We start from the raw sequence: 16,343 nt of genomic DNA on the forward strand, positions 1-16,343 counted from the left end.
AAAAGTATGACTTTCTGCACTTGTTAGGAAAATAACTATAAAAGTTTGTTGACGTTGCAGTATTTTTTCGTTGGTTATAGTTAGACAATAGACATATATTTTGAAATATAAATAATCAAAAGCAAAACTAATATAATATGTTAACAAGAAAATCAATTTATTAAAATAAGGGAACTTAAAATTGTGTTCTACAAAATCAACAATAACGAGAAAATTGGCCTACAAAACTTAAATAAAAAATTCTAATATTTTAGTGGACTTCCCCGTGAATGGATTATACTTCTTGCTGTATTACATACTCTCAATTAATGCATTCAAAAAATTTTGATCCCAAGTTGTCCATATGTGCTTCACAGTTTCACTTTACTGTTGAAGCGTATTCACATCTAACGTATTATAAGCGTATTATTGTCTAACATTAGTTGTATTATAACAGCCCAGACAAGTTCTATGCAGTTCATATCTAGTGACACGACTGGCCATTTCATTTTGTCAATACCGTGATACTGAACACGGGATACTGGTCAATAAGGACAAAACTTTCTCCGATTACACCCGCAAATGGTACAATAGTTGGTTTTACAGCCATATCTCTATATTTTTGAGCCATCATCGTAGAATTTGTCAGATCCACTAAGTCGGTGCGGCTAACAAAACAAATACCACCCCAAACGCAAATAGAGCCTCCCCCAAAAGTAGTAGTAGGCACCCTATAATTTTCATTATACCTCTCTCCTCGTTTCCTCCAAACCAAAATACGAACATCGGAATTGTTAATAAGAAATCTAGAATCATCTGTAAATATACAGATTCTCCATTCGTTGATTGTCCAGTCGCTGTGTTCTTCAGCTCATAGTCTTCTTAATCCGCGATGTTCCCTGAATATTACTCGATGATATGAACATATTCTTGCTCTTAAGCCACTCATATGCAACCTTCTTCTAACGGTTTGGTTTAAAATTATTCTTTCAGTGGCGTTACTCAATGTTCAGTTGATGCGAGCAATATAATATGTTGGGTTCCATCTAGCAATAATTCGTATATATCGGTCATCAACAGGCCTGGTACTCCGTTGTCGCCCTCCACCATGAACGTTATGTGCCTACACCATTTATGATATAACGATTCCAAGCTCTATTTACAACACTTTGTAAAAACCCCAACCGTTGAGACACTTCACTTTTCGTTGACCCACCTCACATCACAATCTGTTGCATTCCGACAATATATAAACGTCTTCGAGGCATAGTTTGTAACTGACTAATAAAAATACTCCATTATTAAAAACAACTGGACCCTTACTGTGTGCTCAAAATTTTGCTGACGATAGTAAAAAAAAAAAAGAAAAAACGGATTGCTACAATAACAAAATTTATTTTATTTCATTTAAACTTGATAACAAAGTCGAGTTATTAATATTTTAATAATTATATTAAACTTTTACAAACTCCCAACTATTTTTGGCGTAAAATATTACTTTGATTCTTATCAATTGTTGAGCACTGTATTTAATTTTTAAACCTATTTCTATCGTCATTAAATAAAAATGCAAAAAATAAAAACACTATCTACTATTCGTAGCGACTGGGGACGCTAGTCTGCTTCCGAACGAGACCTACGACTGGCGACCGGCGACTTTTTCAACTAATATAGTACCTACCAATTATGAAAAATATGTTTGCATGTACGTCCACCAAATATAAACCATAAACACAGATATTTACCTGGTAAACCTATTTCCATAGTCTTTAAAGAAATATGGAACAAAGACACTATTATTTGTGGCGACTGGGGACACTAGTCTGCTTCCCAACGAGACCTACGACTGGCGACCGGCGACTGACGACTCTGTCGTTGGTCAGCGACCCAGTAGCTTCTAGGAGAATAGTTCTATTTAAAACGCATTAACGATGCCTGAATAAATTGGTAGCGGCTACCAATTCGCTGCTACCAGCGACCGGCGAATTTGTAGGAAAACGCCCCTTTACGAACTCTATCCACCCAACTTATTCGTAGGATTCTTCGGTATACCCAAATTTCAAAGGCTTCCAATTTCTTGAGAAGAGTATCTGTTAAAGTCCAATCTTCGACACCGTACAAAAGAGTAGAGAACACATAACATCTCACTAATCTAATTTTAAGATTCAAAGTAATGTTGTTTCCACATAAAAGTTTCTTTATCTTAAAGAATGCAGCTCTGGCCTTCTCTATACGTATTCTAATTTCTTTGCTCATGTCCCAGTTCTCATTTAGATTACAACCAAGGTAGGTGATACTGTTAGTTCTCTCTAATTGTTCACCATAAGCTGTTACTACTTCCGGTTGTATTGGCGTCTTACTGACAACCATCACCTTGGTCTTTGCGGTGTTTAGCTTGAGTCGATATTCATCACACGTTGTGGTAATCCTATTAATCAGATGTTAAAGTTCTTCATAATTGCTCGCAATTAACACCGTGTCATCCGCATATCTCAAATTATTAATATTGACGCCATTCATTTTGATACCACATTGAGCATTATCCACTGCTTTATTGAAAACAAACTCAGAATATATGTTAAATATTAGTGGGGACAAAATGCAACCCTGCCTTACTCCTCTTCGTATTTGAAGTTCTTCAGACGTGTCCCGGCCAATCCTGATGTTTGCACGTTGATGTCAGTAAAGATTTTTGATAATGCGTAGGTCTTTATCATCAATACCCACTTTCTGAAGAATAGCAATCATTTCAGTATGTTTGACGCGATCAAAGGCCTTCTCAAAGTCAATGAAACACATATAAACCGGATGTCCGACATCTCTGCATCTCTGTACCATAACCTGAATACTAAACAGTGCTTCTCTGGTCCCAAGGTTATTGCGGAATCCAAACTGTGTATCACCAAGCTGTTCTTCTATTTTTTGGTACATCCTAGAGTGCAAAATTCGTAGAAATATCTTTAAAATTTGACTCATCAAGCTAATGGTTCGGTAGTCACTACATCTTTTCGCGTTTGCTTTTTTAGGTATCGTCACAAAAGTCGACAGCAGCCAATCCGTTGGTATATAGCCAGTTTGATAAACTTTATTAAAAAGATGAAGGAGAGATCTGTTACCTGAATTTTCGAAGAGCTTTATTATTTCATTCGGTATTTCGTCTGGTCCCGTCGCTTTTCTGGTCTTTGCTAATCTTATTGCTTGTTCAATTTCGTCCATAGTTATGTCAGGTCCTGTAACTACTTCGTTAATTTCAAGCTCGGGCCTTTCATCATTAAACAGTTCCTCAATGTATTCTTTCCATCTGTCTATTTTATCCAAATCAGTGATAATCAGTTTTCCGTCTCTATCAACGATGTTATTTGCATGTTTTTTGTTCTGACCGGTGAGTTCTTTTATTTTTTTTATACATATTAAATGAATCATGTTTTCTCTGCAACTCTTCAATTTCTAAACATTTGTTTTCAAAGTATGTTTCTTTTGCCGCTCGTATTTTAGTCCTTATCTCTTTATTAATGCGCTTATACATTTCGATGTTTTGATTCTTAAATTTGCGTCTTTTTTCCATTAAATTCAAAATCTCATCGTTCATCCACTGTTGCTTCTTTTGATTTTTCTCTTTGAAGTTTGGAGTTGAGTTGCTTATAATCGTTTTGATTTGGTTCCAATGACCCTCGATGGATTCTTGTTGTTCGCTCTTCTCAAAATTGCTCTCTAAATTGTTTGAAATCCCCTGACTGTTGTTTCTAATAACATCGGTATCCAGTTTGTTAGAGGATCGTTGTTGTTTTATCAGTTTAAGTTTTAATTTTATTTCGGCTAACAATATATTGTGATCAGATGGCACATCGGCGCCAGGATAGGTTTTTACAGACTTTACTGCATTTCTGTAACGCTCACTGATGGTTATGTAGTCAATTTGGTTTCTTACGATATTATTGGGAGTATCTGCTGGAGATTTCCACGTATATAATCTCCTTTTAGGTAATTTGAAAAAGGTATTCATTATACATAGATTATGTTCTTTGCAAAAATCTGCGAAATAGTCTCCCCTTTCATTTCTATCGCCCAGTCCATAACAGCCAATAATATTACTTTGTCTGCCTTTTCCTATCTTAGCATTAAGGTCGCCCATCAGAATGGTGAGATCTCTAGTCTTGAGTTGGTCGGTAACAGTTTTTACATCGGCGTAGAACTTGTCAAGTTCTTCCAGTTCACTTTCCGCTGTCGGTGCATACACTTGTATTAAAATTATGTTTCTGGGTTTCGCGTTCAACTGAATCATTATGACTCGTTCAGATACCTGGCATATCGCCCTAACACATTTGAGACTATGAATCCTACACCATGACGGTGGTAATTACTCTCTTCTCCTGCATAATATACTTCATGATCATCCACATGGCACTGGCCAGATCCGGGCCATCGCATTTCACTGATACCCAGAATTGATATTTGCAGCCTTTTCATCTCATTTATGGCATTGTGTGTTTTTCCTGGTTCATATAAACTCCGCACATTCCATGTGCCTATTCTACAACTTCTCTGTATATCAAATTTGGCCAAGCGGGAGATTCTTCGCACCCCTGCCCCATTTAAGAAGCGCCCGTACTCGGGGCCATCGTTTATTTCCTCAACCATATTGATTAACCTGGGAAAAATAGTGTAGTAGTCATTCCCTTGGCTTTCTACACCGCTGTGTACACGCTGTTTAAGTGGTTGCCACCGCACCGAGTACTATTCTGTATTGACCGTTCTGGCCTAAATGACTTCCGCTCAATACAGATACTGAAAAACCAGCTGCCGATTTCCAGGTTCGATTTTATACAAGCCCTAAAACCAGGGGGCTGCCACCTCCGTCCTCCAGACCGTTGTGAAGACCTTCTTCTCCGCCCTGGATGCCGTTGTGGGCTTCATCCGTGACCCTGGACAGGGGACCCTTAGCAGGTACTAGTTTTCCGGGTCAGGAAACACCTGGAATCTGCAGAAGGCAGGGATTGATTCAATTTCCCTGATAGGACTATCCAAAAGGAGTTCCTGCCTGCTACCTATAGCAGGTTCCTACTCTAGCATCTATAAAATACTGAATATAAGACCTAACGAGAGCCTTAGATTTTCTTCATTCTGTTTTTTGATTCATTTGCTTATGTTGGATAACAAAAAAGTTAGGTACTTTAACAACTAGCCCTGTTCTTCGTTACCACAGGGTGTTTTTAAATAAGTATGGCAAACTTTAAGGGGTTTACATTACTTTAACTACATGAAAAAATAATGAGAGTTTGCTTGATAAACCTATGTCCGCAAATGTTTGTTTTCCGAGATAGGGGCTGTTAAAATTTTTCTTACAAACTGACGATTCATTCATTGATCTAAAACAGGTTTAAGATATGCAAATGGAATTTGGTGGGTTTTAAGAACGAAAGACTAAATTATAATCGAGGGCCGAAAGTCCCTTAGAATAAATAAAAAGTTTCTTTTGAATGAGATATTTGAAATTAAAAATCACACTATATTTTCTCTTAGTTTTTCAGCCCTGTAATTTACAAAAATATACATAGAAGTTTTCAGGGACTTTCGGCTCTCGGTAAGAACGTATTCTTTCATTATGCGTTTAAATTTTTCAAAAATACTTATTAGTTTTCTCAGGATTCGAAAAAAATGAATCCCCATTTGAATAGCATTTCCTTAAAAATGACTCATTTTTAAGGTGGTGCGTTAATTTCTTGGAGAAGTGTAGCAATATATTGGGAAAACTGATTACTCCAGACGAATTTTATGAACAATCAGAGTAAAAGTATGCAATGAAAAAACCTGAAATTAGAGTTGCAGCCTTTGAAATTACGTTTGGAAACGTTAAAACCTAATAAATTACTTAATTATTTTAGATTTTAAGATTTAAAGGGAAATAATTATAACTATAATGACGTTGTATACGGTCTGTTGAATTTTACTTTTAAAACTGATTTTATTATATACATTATAAACGTAACTGAGACAAGTTTCTTTCGTGTATATCAAACACAGCTTTAAAAAGATTTACAAACTATGCTTTGTATACATATTTATGTACATTACCTAAACTATTTTCCTCAGCTTGTGATTGAAGAAGTCTGCTTAAATCATTCTTCCAATAATCAGATTTGCTTTCGATCTTAACATCAAGCAATTTTGTTAACTTCATGTTTACAGGATCATTTTCGGATTTGAGTGCCTAAAAATGGAATACGTTTCTTTCACAAAAAGATCAATATGTTTTGCTACTAATGATCTCGATAATTAATAAATTAAATAGCTCATCAGTAGACTTAGGCAAATATGCATATTGCATATTTTGCATATAATGCATAAAAAATGCAAAAATGTCAAATTTTGCATATTTTTATAAAACTGAGCATAAAGTGCATATAATTTGAAAATTTGGTTAATATTCAAAGTTACAGATAGCATGAAAATGCCAATATTTAATTTTGTTTTATAATCACTTGGTATTCAAATTCTTGGTATAGTAACTAATAAAAAACAGCGGCTTATAGTTTTGTCACGTTTCGTCCTGGAATTAAGGGTCTGTGTTTACCAGTTTATGTCTCTAGGTAAACATTTTTATTTTGACGATCAGTTTCACTTGGTTTCACTTTTGTTGTAAAATTGGAGGCGTAAACAACGTGTATTTCTAATTGTGAATAATTATTGTCCTTTGATAATGCCGAAAATAAGCAATGTTTCAACTTTGATAAAACCTCACACAGGATTTATGGATATGGATAAAGTTTATTGCTCATGTTGTGGCAAAACCGTAAGTACATACGTATTATTTTTTATTTTATTTTAAAAATTTACACGGTGGTACAAACAAAGATTTTAAAATTGGAGATTATGTTTAAGAAAACTACCGACACAAGACTAGTTCGCAATAAATCGATGTATTTTTTCTTTTTTCAAGCATTTTTTAAACTCCTTGCGATAAAAAATAGGATACCTCTTTAAAATTCAAATCGTTAAATAGTCTACTGAAAGGTCGCTAACATTTTTTTTAACAATAGCATAGTTTGCTTTAATTTTGCTAAAAACAAAAACATATCATATATTGGACTTAATTAATTAAGTGCTTTTAATTTATACTCACAGTATTTTTTTTAAATGTAAACAGAAAAGACCAAGAGCCTCTTGTAAATATTTGGGGGTTCTTCCTTGCACAGTCATTTCTTGAAATTTTCAAGATTACTACACCGATTTTTATTTGATTGAATTTAAATATTTTAATTGTTATGCAAAAACGGTTCATTTTTAGTTTATTTCTACAATCTTATATTTTAAAAATGGGTACAACTATAGAATATTTATATTCTTTTTTAGATTTCATTATAAAAAAAATCAAATAGATCAGCATGTCAGAACCGCGAAACATTTAGCTAAAAAAGTAAAAACCACATCAAGTGAAAAATATTTCAGGTGTCCAAGTGCTTTCAGTCAATCTTTATTGGAAGCTAAGCAAGCCTTCCAAAATAACATCCTCCAACAGCAACTGTCATTCATAAAATCAAATTATAGTTTTGTCCAGAAAACTATAACTCAATTAGAATCCTTCAAATTATCATTGTTAGAGAGTACAGTTTTAATAAAAGAATTTAAGTCATTGTGTGAAAACGTTAAAGGTACTATTGGAAAGGAAATTTTTCAAAAATTTAAAGTAACCATGGAAAAAATAGTGGTTACCAGGTTCTTTGTGAAGTGGTTCAAGTACTAGCTGGGATATTTTCCGAACCACTTAATTTAGAATTTAGAACCATCTATGTATTATAGTAAATTTGAAAAATGTCGAATTTGATGTCGAAAGAAGTTTTTCTATTTACAAATATATGTATTCAGATAGAAGCCATAAGTTTTTATTAGAAAATTTTGAACATTATTTGATAATCTATTTTTACCACAATTCAAAATAATATATATTATATATGTTAAAATAATTGTATATGTCATGTATTTATAATATTGTAAGTATTTTTGTAAATAAAAAAATATTATAAATATTTTTTATTACTTGCATATTTTCTAGATAAATATGCATATTTTGCATAAAATACTGCATATTTTTGCATAAAATACTGCATATTTATGCGCATATTTCATACTTTTTTATTTGCATATTTGCCTAAGTCTACTTATCAGTCTGTATTGCTACTAGGTATATCTTATTCAGTTAAGATTGTTTGGTCAATAATATTAATTTTATTACAACACAAAAAGCGTATATTTATAATAATATACAGTGAGCACGTAAAGGTTGGAATAAATTCATTTTCTCGAAAATGGAGAATTTTGAAAAAAAATCCCGAAACAGGTCAATTTTTATTTTTAAATTGCGACTTTTTGACATATGTGTCATACTAGTGACGTCACTAGTTTTAAAGGTAATTTAATTCTCTATTCAGCAATATAATCATTAACATAATTTTTTATACAGGGTGTCAAAAAAATTTTTTTTAAATTAAATTTATTGGCATAAAAAGAAGAATGTGTGTAATTTATTTAACTCAAAATACATTTTACTGGTATCAGAAAACAGGAAATAATGTTTATTTAACAAATAAATATCGTTTTTTGCTTAAATTCAATATTAAAGCCGGCCAACCTTCCTCTTGGCAGTTTGAACATTTAATTTAAGGGAAAAGCAATGATTATTTTTCAAATAAACATTTTTTTCTGTTTTCTACGAACATTAAAATGTATTTTGGACTAAATAAAAATTACATGCATTCTTCTTTTTATGTCAATAAATTTAATTTTAAAATTTTTTTTAGACACCCTGTATAAAATGGGTATGTAAATGTTTATATTACTGAATAGATAATTAAATTACCTTTCAAATGAGCTATCACACGACCCCTATTCCTATTCAAGAAAATCATCGATGACGTCATCACGCCCAGAAGGGTGACGTCACTAGTATGAGATATATGCCAAAAGATCGTAATTTAAAAATAAAAATTGACCTGTTTCGGGATTTTTTTCCCAAATCGTCCATTCCCGAGAAAATGAATTTATTCCAACCTTTACGTGCTCACTGTATACTATAAAGTACGGCAAATAAAAATTGAAAAAAATTAATGAATGACAACTGAAATAATAAATAGATCCTAGTTAAGAGATTAAAGATGTTAAATTGAAGTAGCTCGGCTTGCTGTTACATGGCACCGAGACCTAGTCTAATGGTGAATGTGCACTGTAGACTTTTTCAGTAGATATTTCTCGCTAGAGATGTCCTGAACTTCAAATCTCTAATGGGCACGACGTTGAGAGCAGCCTAGCGAGAGTAAGGCCTCGTACATATAAGGGCGGTTTGCCAACGTTGACGTCGCGGTTTACCTGAAAAACCCAACCGCCGCGGTTCATGTTAACATAGAAACAAATGCAACCTCAAAACATCGTACATATGCAACCACCAGTTTACCAGCGTTTAAACTTGTAAATCGCAGCATAACTGCCTGCATTTGTACGAGGCCTTAGGCCCCGTTCTCATGACAGGCGCTTTACTACTTATAGGCCAGGGTAATAAGGCAAAAATATACCCTGTTCGTGACACTTCAGCAGCCAGAGTACTGAAGCGTTTTTTCGACAAGTAATACGTATAGGAACAAATTGTAACTATTTCCTGCGTAGGATCTGGCGGCCATTTTTATTTATAAACAATTAACTGTAAAAAAATGGCATTTTTCCCTTTTTTTTTTTAAATCAATGGAAAACAGTGAAACTTATGATTTTTTTTAGTACAAAAATCTTTAAGATTATGGAAAAGCTTTAAAATGACATATTACAAAGTTTGATATACTCATTTATTGTTAATATAATTGCGAAAAAGGTCGGAATTGTAAAAAAAAATTGTTTTCGCAATAACTGTTGTAAAAATTAGTGTAAAGTTTTGAAATTTTTGTCAACTGAGAGGTCTTTGGTGCTTAATATGTGATAAAAATTTCAAAGCGATTCATTCAATTGTTTAAATTTTATTCGAATTGTTTATCTCAGAAAGCATTTTTTTTTGCAATAACATAAGTAAGAAAAAAATGACGTTAGAACCATTCCAGAGGTGTCAAATGGAAGATCATGAGCTATGTTTTCAAATTGGTTTAAAGAAAGCGAATAAAAAATGTATTTATTAGTAATAAATAATTATGCAAAAGTATCGTAAAAGTTTCCTTATAAACTTTTTGAATACTTTTTCCAAAAAAATAGGAAATGGTTGAATGCTCGAATATATGAATTTTAAAAGTCAAAAGGCAGATATCAAGCACTGAATTTATTAAATCTTGCCCAAGTATACTTTCGCTATCTAGAGCATCCTCAGGGGCATTTCGTCAATAAAAAGAAGGTATCCTCGAATGTCATTTAATTAAAATAAATAATTTGGTGGCGAACTTAAATTAACATCTAACTAAACACTCAACAAGGGACAAAACAGATAAATTAAAGTGCCAGTAGATTTTCATTTTTGCAATATGGAGGCAGATTTTTTTTACAAAAAAATTAACTTATTTACCCTGTTTTAAGTGCAAAAATACCAAGTAATGTTATTTATATCATAATTGATAAAAAATTGTAATAAATATATATAATTTCTTATATAAGAAAATAAAAAGTTTATAAGGAAAGATTTACGATACTTTTGCATAATTATTTATTATTAATAAATGCATTTTATATTCGCTTTTTTTAAACCAAATTGAAAATATAGCTCATGATCCTTCATTTGACACCTGTGGAATGGTTTTAGCGTCATTTTTTTCTGACTTATGTTATTGCAAAAAAATTCTCTCTGGGATAAACAATTTGAATAAAATTTAAACAATTGAATGCCTCGCTTTGAAATTTTTATCACATATTGAGCACCAAAGAACCCTTATATGACAAAAATTTCAAAGCTGTACACTAATTTTTACAATAGTTATTGCAAAATATTTTTTTTTGAATTTCCGACCTTTCAGATATCAAACTTTGTTATACGTCATTTTAAAGCTGTTTCCATAATCTCAAAGATATTTGTGCTAAAAAAACCATAAGTTTCACTGTTTTGCTGTTTGAAGAAAAAAAACATTTTGAAGAAAAAACGTTTGAAGAAAAAATTTGAAAAAAAAGGGAAAATGCCATTTTTTGACACTTAATTGTTTATAAATAAAAATGGCCGCCTGATCCTACGCAGGAAATAGTTACAATTTGCTCTTATAGGTATTACCTGTCGAAAAAACGCTTCAGTACCCTGGCTGCTTGAGTGTCATGGAAAAAACCTTATTACCCTGGACTATTAATACTACATACATTTATATAGATACATACGTTTTAATTACATACATTTTACTTGAGACCGTTCACATGCCAACGGGGCTTTTAATGACCTAAAACGAGCGTTAGCATGTGAAGGGTCTTCAGTAAAATGGATGTAGTTGTAATCGAGGGTTATTAAAACGAGAGTTAAGCGCCTGTCATGAGAACGGGGTCTAAGTATTTTTGATCTCAGTCATCATCATCCGCCCATACTCGTCCACTGCTGAACATAGGCCTCCTCGAAAAACTTCCATTCAGATCTATCCTGCGCTGCTGCAATCCAGTTGGTACAAATCCTCTTTATGTCGTCAGTCCATCTTGTGGGTGGTCTTCCCGGGTTTCGTCTATCCGCTCTCGGTCTCCATTCCAAGATTTTTTTGGTCCACTTATCATCTCTCATTCTAGCGACGTGTCCTGCCCACTTCCATTTAATTTTGGCTATGTGTTTTATTATGTCTTCTGCACCATTTCTTCTACGAATTTCTTCGTTTCTTACCCTATCTCTGCGTTATGCCCAACAATGATCTTTTCATTCTACGTTGCGTCACTTGTAGTTTTCGTGCAGATGTTCTTATTAGGGTAAGTGTCGCTGCGCCATATCTAAGAACAGTCAGGAAACATTGATTAGCTCTTCTTTTTAAGCTGATAGGTATATCACTGACCATTTTCTAACAATTAGGACACTAATAGAAAAAGCTAACGAATACCATATAGATCTGCACTTAGGGTTCGTTGACTACGAAAAAGCATTTGACAGCGTGGAAATGTGGGCAATAGAAAAAGCTATAAACAACTGTAGAATAGATTTCAGATACAGAATGTTAATACATAATATATATAAGAAAGCAACAATGACAGTACAATTGGAAGAAACCACAAAACCCATACCAATTAACAGAGGAGTGCGACAGGGAGATGTTATTTCTCCTAAACTATTTACATTAGCACTGGAAGATGTTTTCAAAACAATGGAATGGACAAACATGGGAATAAACATAAATGGAAAGAAACTAAACCACCTAAGATATGCAGACGATGTAGTAGTCATAGCATCAAGTTTTGAAGAACTACAAACCATGCTAACCGAACTAGCAAATGAATCCGAACAAATAGGTCTAAAAATGAATTTTGCCAAAACAAAAACAATGACAAACACACAAGACAATAGAAACGTAATACTAAACGACACCACAATAGAAGCGGTTAATGATTATATATATTTGGGACAGATGATAGAAATAAATAAGGAAAACCAAACAGCGGAGGTAAAAAGAAGTGTCAGATTGGCCTGGGTAGGATTTGGAAAATTAAAATGGGTCCTAAAGAATAAAAAAATACAACAATACTTAAAAACAAGAGTGTTTGACCAGTGCATACTCCCAATTCTCACATACGCATGCCAAACATGGACCTTGACCAAGGCAAACATGGATAAAATAATGAAGACACAAATAGCCATGGAGAGAGTAATGTTAGGAGTAAAATTGACAGACAAAAAGCAAAACAACTGGGTCAGAAATAGAACAAAAGTCAAAGACGCAGGCCAACATATAGCCAGGCTAAAATGGAGCTTCGCAGGTCATAACGCTAGACAAACGGACAATTGGTGGAATAGCACGATACAACAATGGAGACCATGGACAGGAAAGAGAGCAAGAGGACGACCCCAGATGAGATGGGGAGACGACATTAAAAAGATAGGAGGAACGCACTGGAAACAGAAAGCACTAAACAGAAGCGAATGGAGGAAACTGGGGGAATCCTATGTTCAAAATTGGACGAATTAAAGGGCAAAAGAAAAAGAAAGACGAAAGTATATCACCTTTAAAAATATCACGTAGTCTTCCATATGCTGACCATCCCAGAGTTGATCTCAGTAGAGAAATATAAATCTAGCTACACCGTAGGGGACACAATGTGTCTAGTTTGTTGCTAGAGACACTATAAACTATTTGATTGACTAAATAGAGTGACCTGATCTAGAGAGAAAGAGAGAGAGAGAGAGAGAGAGAGAGAGATAATATAATAATAAGATAATAATATCGGGTGTCCACTTATATTTTCCCCCATTTTAACTGCCTATAACTTCTAAACGGCTCAAGATAGAAATATACGGTTTTCACTGAAATGTTTTATTTTAGTAAAAGTTTTGTCTGAATGGATGGAATTTTTTATATCGCTTTCAAATACGAAATAAAAAATGGCGGATTTTTGAAAAAACTTTGTTGACTTTTTTTTAATGGAACACCAAGTAGATTCTTTTGTTAATTGAAAGAAAGGTCGTTCACCTATCTAGCGATATAGAGTTTTTCAAAATCGGTTGTCAAATCACTGAGTAATTAATTTTTAAAATGAGAGGTGCAACGTGGATATCACATACCTAAATAACATAACCAAGCAAGTTATGTGATTTCCACATTGCATCTCTCATTTTAAAAATTAATTATTGCTCAGTCATTTGACAACCGATTTTAAAAAATTTAATTCGCTGGATAGATAAATGACCGTTTTTTCAAGTTTTTAGGTAAATGACCATTTTTTATATCGCTTTTAAATAAAAAATGGCGGATTTTTGAAAAAAAAAAACGTTGTTGACTTTTTGTATTAAAGCACCCAGTATATTTTTTGTGTCGTGAGAAAACGGTCATTTACCTATCCAGCGATATAAAAATTTTTAAAATCGGTTGCCAAATGACTGAGCAATTAATTTTTAAAATGAGAGATGCAATGTGGAAATCACATAACATAATATCATTTTGCTCAGTTATGTTATTTAGGTATGTGATATCCACGTTGCACCCCTCATTTTAAAAATTAATTACTCAGTGATTTGACAACTGATTTTGAAAAACTTTATATCGCTGGATAGCTGACCTTACTTTCAATTTACAAAAAAATATACTGGGAGTTCCATTAAAAAAAAGTCAACAAAGTTGTTTTCAAAAATCCGCCATTTTTTATTTCGTATTTGAAAGCGATATAAAAAATTCAATCCATTCAAACAAAACTTTTACTGAAATAAAACATTTCAACGAAAACCGCATATTTCTATCTTGAACCGTTTAGAAGTTATAGGCAGTTAAAATGGGGGAAAATATAAGTGGACACCCGGTATAATAATAGAGTTTTTTTGTCTATTTGTTTGTTTATTAATTTTTGTCAACGGACTGTCAATACTTCAGCATTGACAGTTCGTGGGTAGGTACTATGTATAAAAAAATTAAATGGGATAAAAATATGATATTATTAATAGAATTGACTGAAATGCATCCCTAATTGTGGAATGTTTCACTGACGGACTACATAAATAGAGATTTAAACGCAAAATTTAAAAAATAAATTGATGATGCAATCGGCATTTATGTAAATTGTAATTTGGAAGAAAATGGCACAATTTAAGGTGTAGATTAGTTTCTGAAATTCGAAAAATGAAAAAAAAAGATACATACATCTACTGTCTATACTACAGTCTATTAAGTGTACACACCAAGTATGGATGTCAATCCCAAAACTAATCTGGGACAACTAGGTAGAGACTTAAATCGTTGTATCGTGTTGTAGTGTAGACAATTTATTAGATTTATCAGCTAGAGTCTTTAAAATCTAGCTATGTTTTAATCTGCAGTATACATTCACCTTAAGAAAGCTAATACGATGAATTGTCTAGAACAAGTAACATGTGGTTACATAGAACAGTGATGCAAACGATGCAAAATGAGTTATTGGAAACTATTAAAATAGGAAATGTCGTACCTAGAGCATGTTCTTAGAGAAGATCGGTACAGAATCCTTCAGCTTATCATCAAAGGTGAAATCGAGGGCTATAGAAGAATTGGAAGGAATCAAATGTCATGGCTCAGGAAAATTCGCGATTGGTCAGAAATCCGCAATGAAAAACAACTACATATTCCGATTAGCTGAAGACCGTGAACAATTCCCGGTATAATTGCAAATATTAGGGAGACCTAATATAGCACCGAAAAAAGAAGAATATATTTTTGGAGTAGAGTAGTAGCTAAATTTATTAGTGTGCGCGCTTTCAAATGAAGTTGAGTATGAATGGTGACTTAAAATATCTAAAAATATTTTAAATGTTGCTTTAGAGTATAATATTTAATAGCTTAAACCAATTTGAAAGGTTAAGAGAGCACAATAAGGGGTTGGGTACAAAAATTTAATTAAGAAATCTAAAATTAAGAGTTAAAATGCATTGAACAAATGAGTTTGATAGAAAGATTATTGGGTCCGAGATGAATGCATACAGAAAATATTAACAGGAATATTTAAAAAGGCGGTAAATATGTATAAGAGGTAATAGAGCTAAATAAAATCCAAGCTTACCCCTGCAAACAACACTACATTCTTGCTTAACGCAACACCCACCAAGGCAACTAACAGCAAGGAAATCATTTTGATTTTTGTAATAAAATGAAATTGATGAACTATTTATAATATTTCACAGACAGGAAAACTATATCACAAATAACAATGTAACACTCTTTCACTTGATAACACCCACTAACAAAAAATTCTGGGTTTCTCTTATCTGGCAAAAATGCGGGAACTACAATTATTTAACTTTTTGTTTCAAAAAAATGATTAATTTTGATAAATTATTTGTCTGGTCATTATCTGCTTCAAAAGAGCAGTCAACGGATATCCAGTGATTAAAAAATTGATGGAACTAATAAAATGCTAATTGTTGAAGTTTTTGTCAGTAATTTTTAATAAAAAAATAGTATGAAAAAGTAAATTTTCCCCATTTTATTATTAATTTGTATGCAGAAACAACAATTTTGAAAGTTTAAAGAAATTTTGTATCATCTGAGTATTTTTAAAATATTGGTTTGTAGGGTGATTATTGAATTTGGATTTTTTGTATTCGAGTCATTACGTACAAATGAGCAATTCTAATATAACCTTAATTACTATAACCCTTTCACTGTAATTAAGCGGAACCGCCTGCAGTGGGCAGGACATGTAGCCCGGAACCCTGAATCTAACATTATAAAAAAAGATTCTAACAGCTCAACCCGTGGGAATGAGAATGTAGA

The 16,343-nt window shown here is 32.9% G+C and overlaps 1 protein-coding gene across 2 annotated transcripts in view; it reads right to left on the minus strand.

Moving 5' to 3' along the window:
• Nucleotides 1–15,722, minus strand: part of LOC114324255 (microfibril-associated glycoprotein 4-like) — a 40,453-nt gene extending 24,731 nt beyond the window's left edge. For both annotated transcript variants that reach the window (XM_028272052.1, XM_028272050.1), the window contains exons 1-2: nucleotides 15,631–15,722; nucleotides 6,052–6,187 (exon numbers count right to left, since the gene is read on the minus strand). In XM_028272052.1, the coding sequence (XP_028127853.1) occupies nucleotides 6,052–6,187; nucleotides 15,631–15,699 (205 nt within the window). In that variant the 5' untranslated portion in view covers nucleotides 15,700–15,722. The remainder of the gene's footprint in view (nucleotides 1–6,051; nucleotides 6,188–15,630) is intronic.
• Between the last annotated feature and the right edge of the window lie 621 nt (nucleotides 15,723–16,343).

Source organism: Diabrotica virgifera, chromosome 7 (assembly GCF_917563875.1).
Source record: "Diabrotica virgifera virgifera chromosome 7, PGI_DIABVI_V3a".
Classification (NCBI taxonomy): Eukaryota; Metazoa; Arthropoda; class Insecta; order Coleoptera; family Chrysomelidae; genus Diabrotica; species Diabrotica virgifera.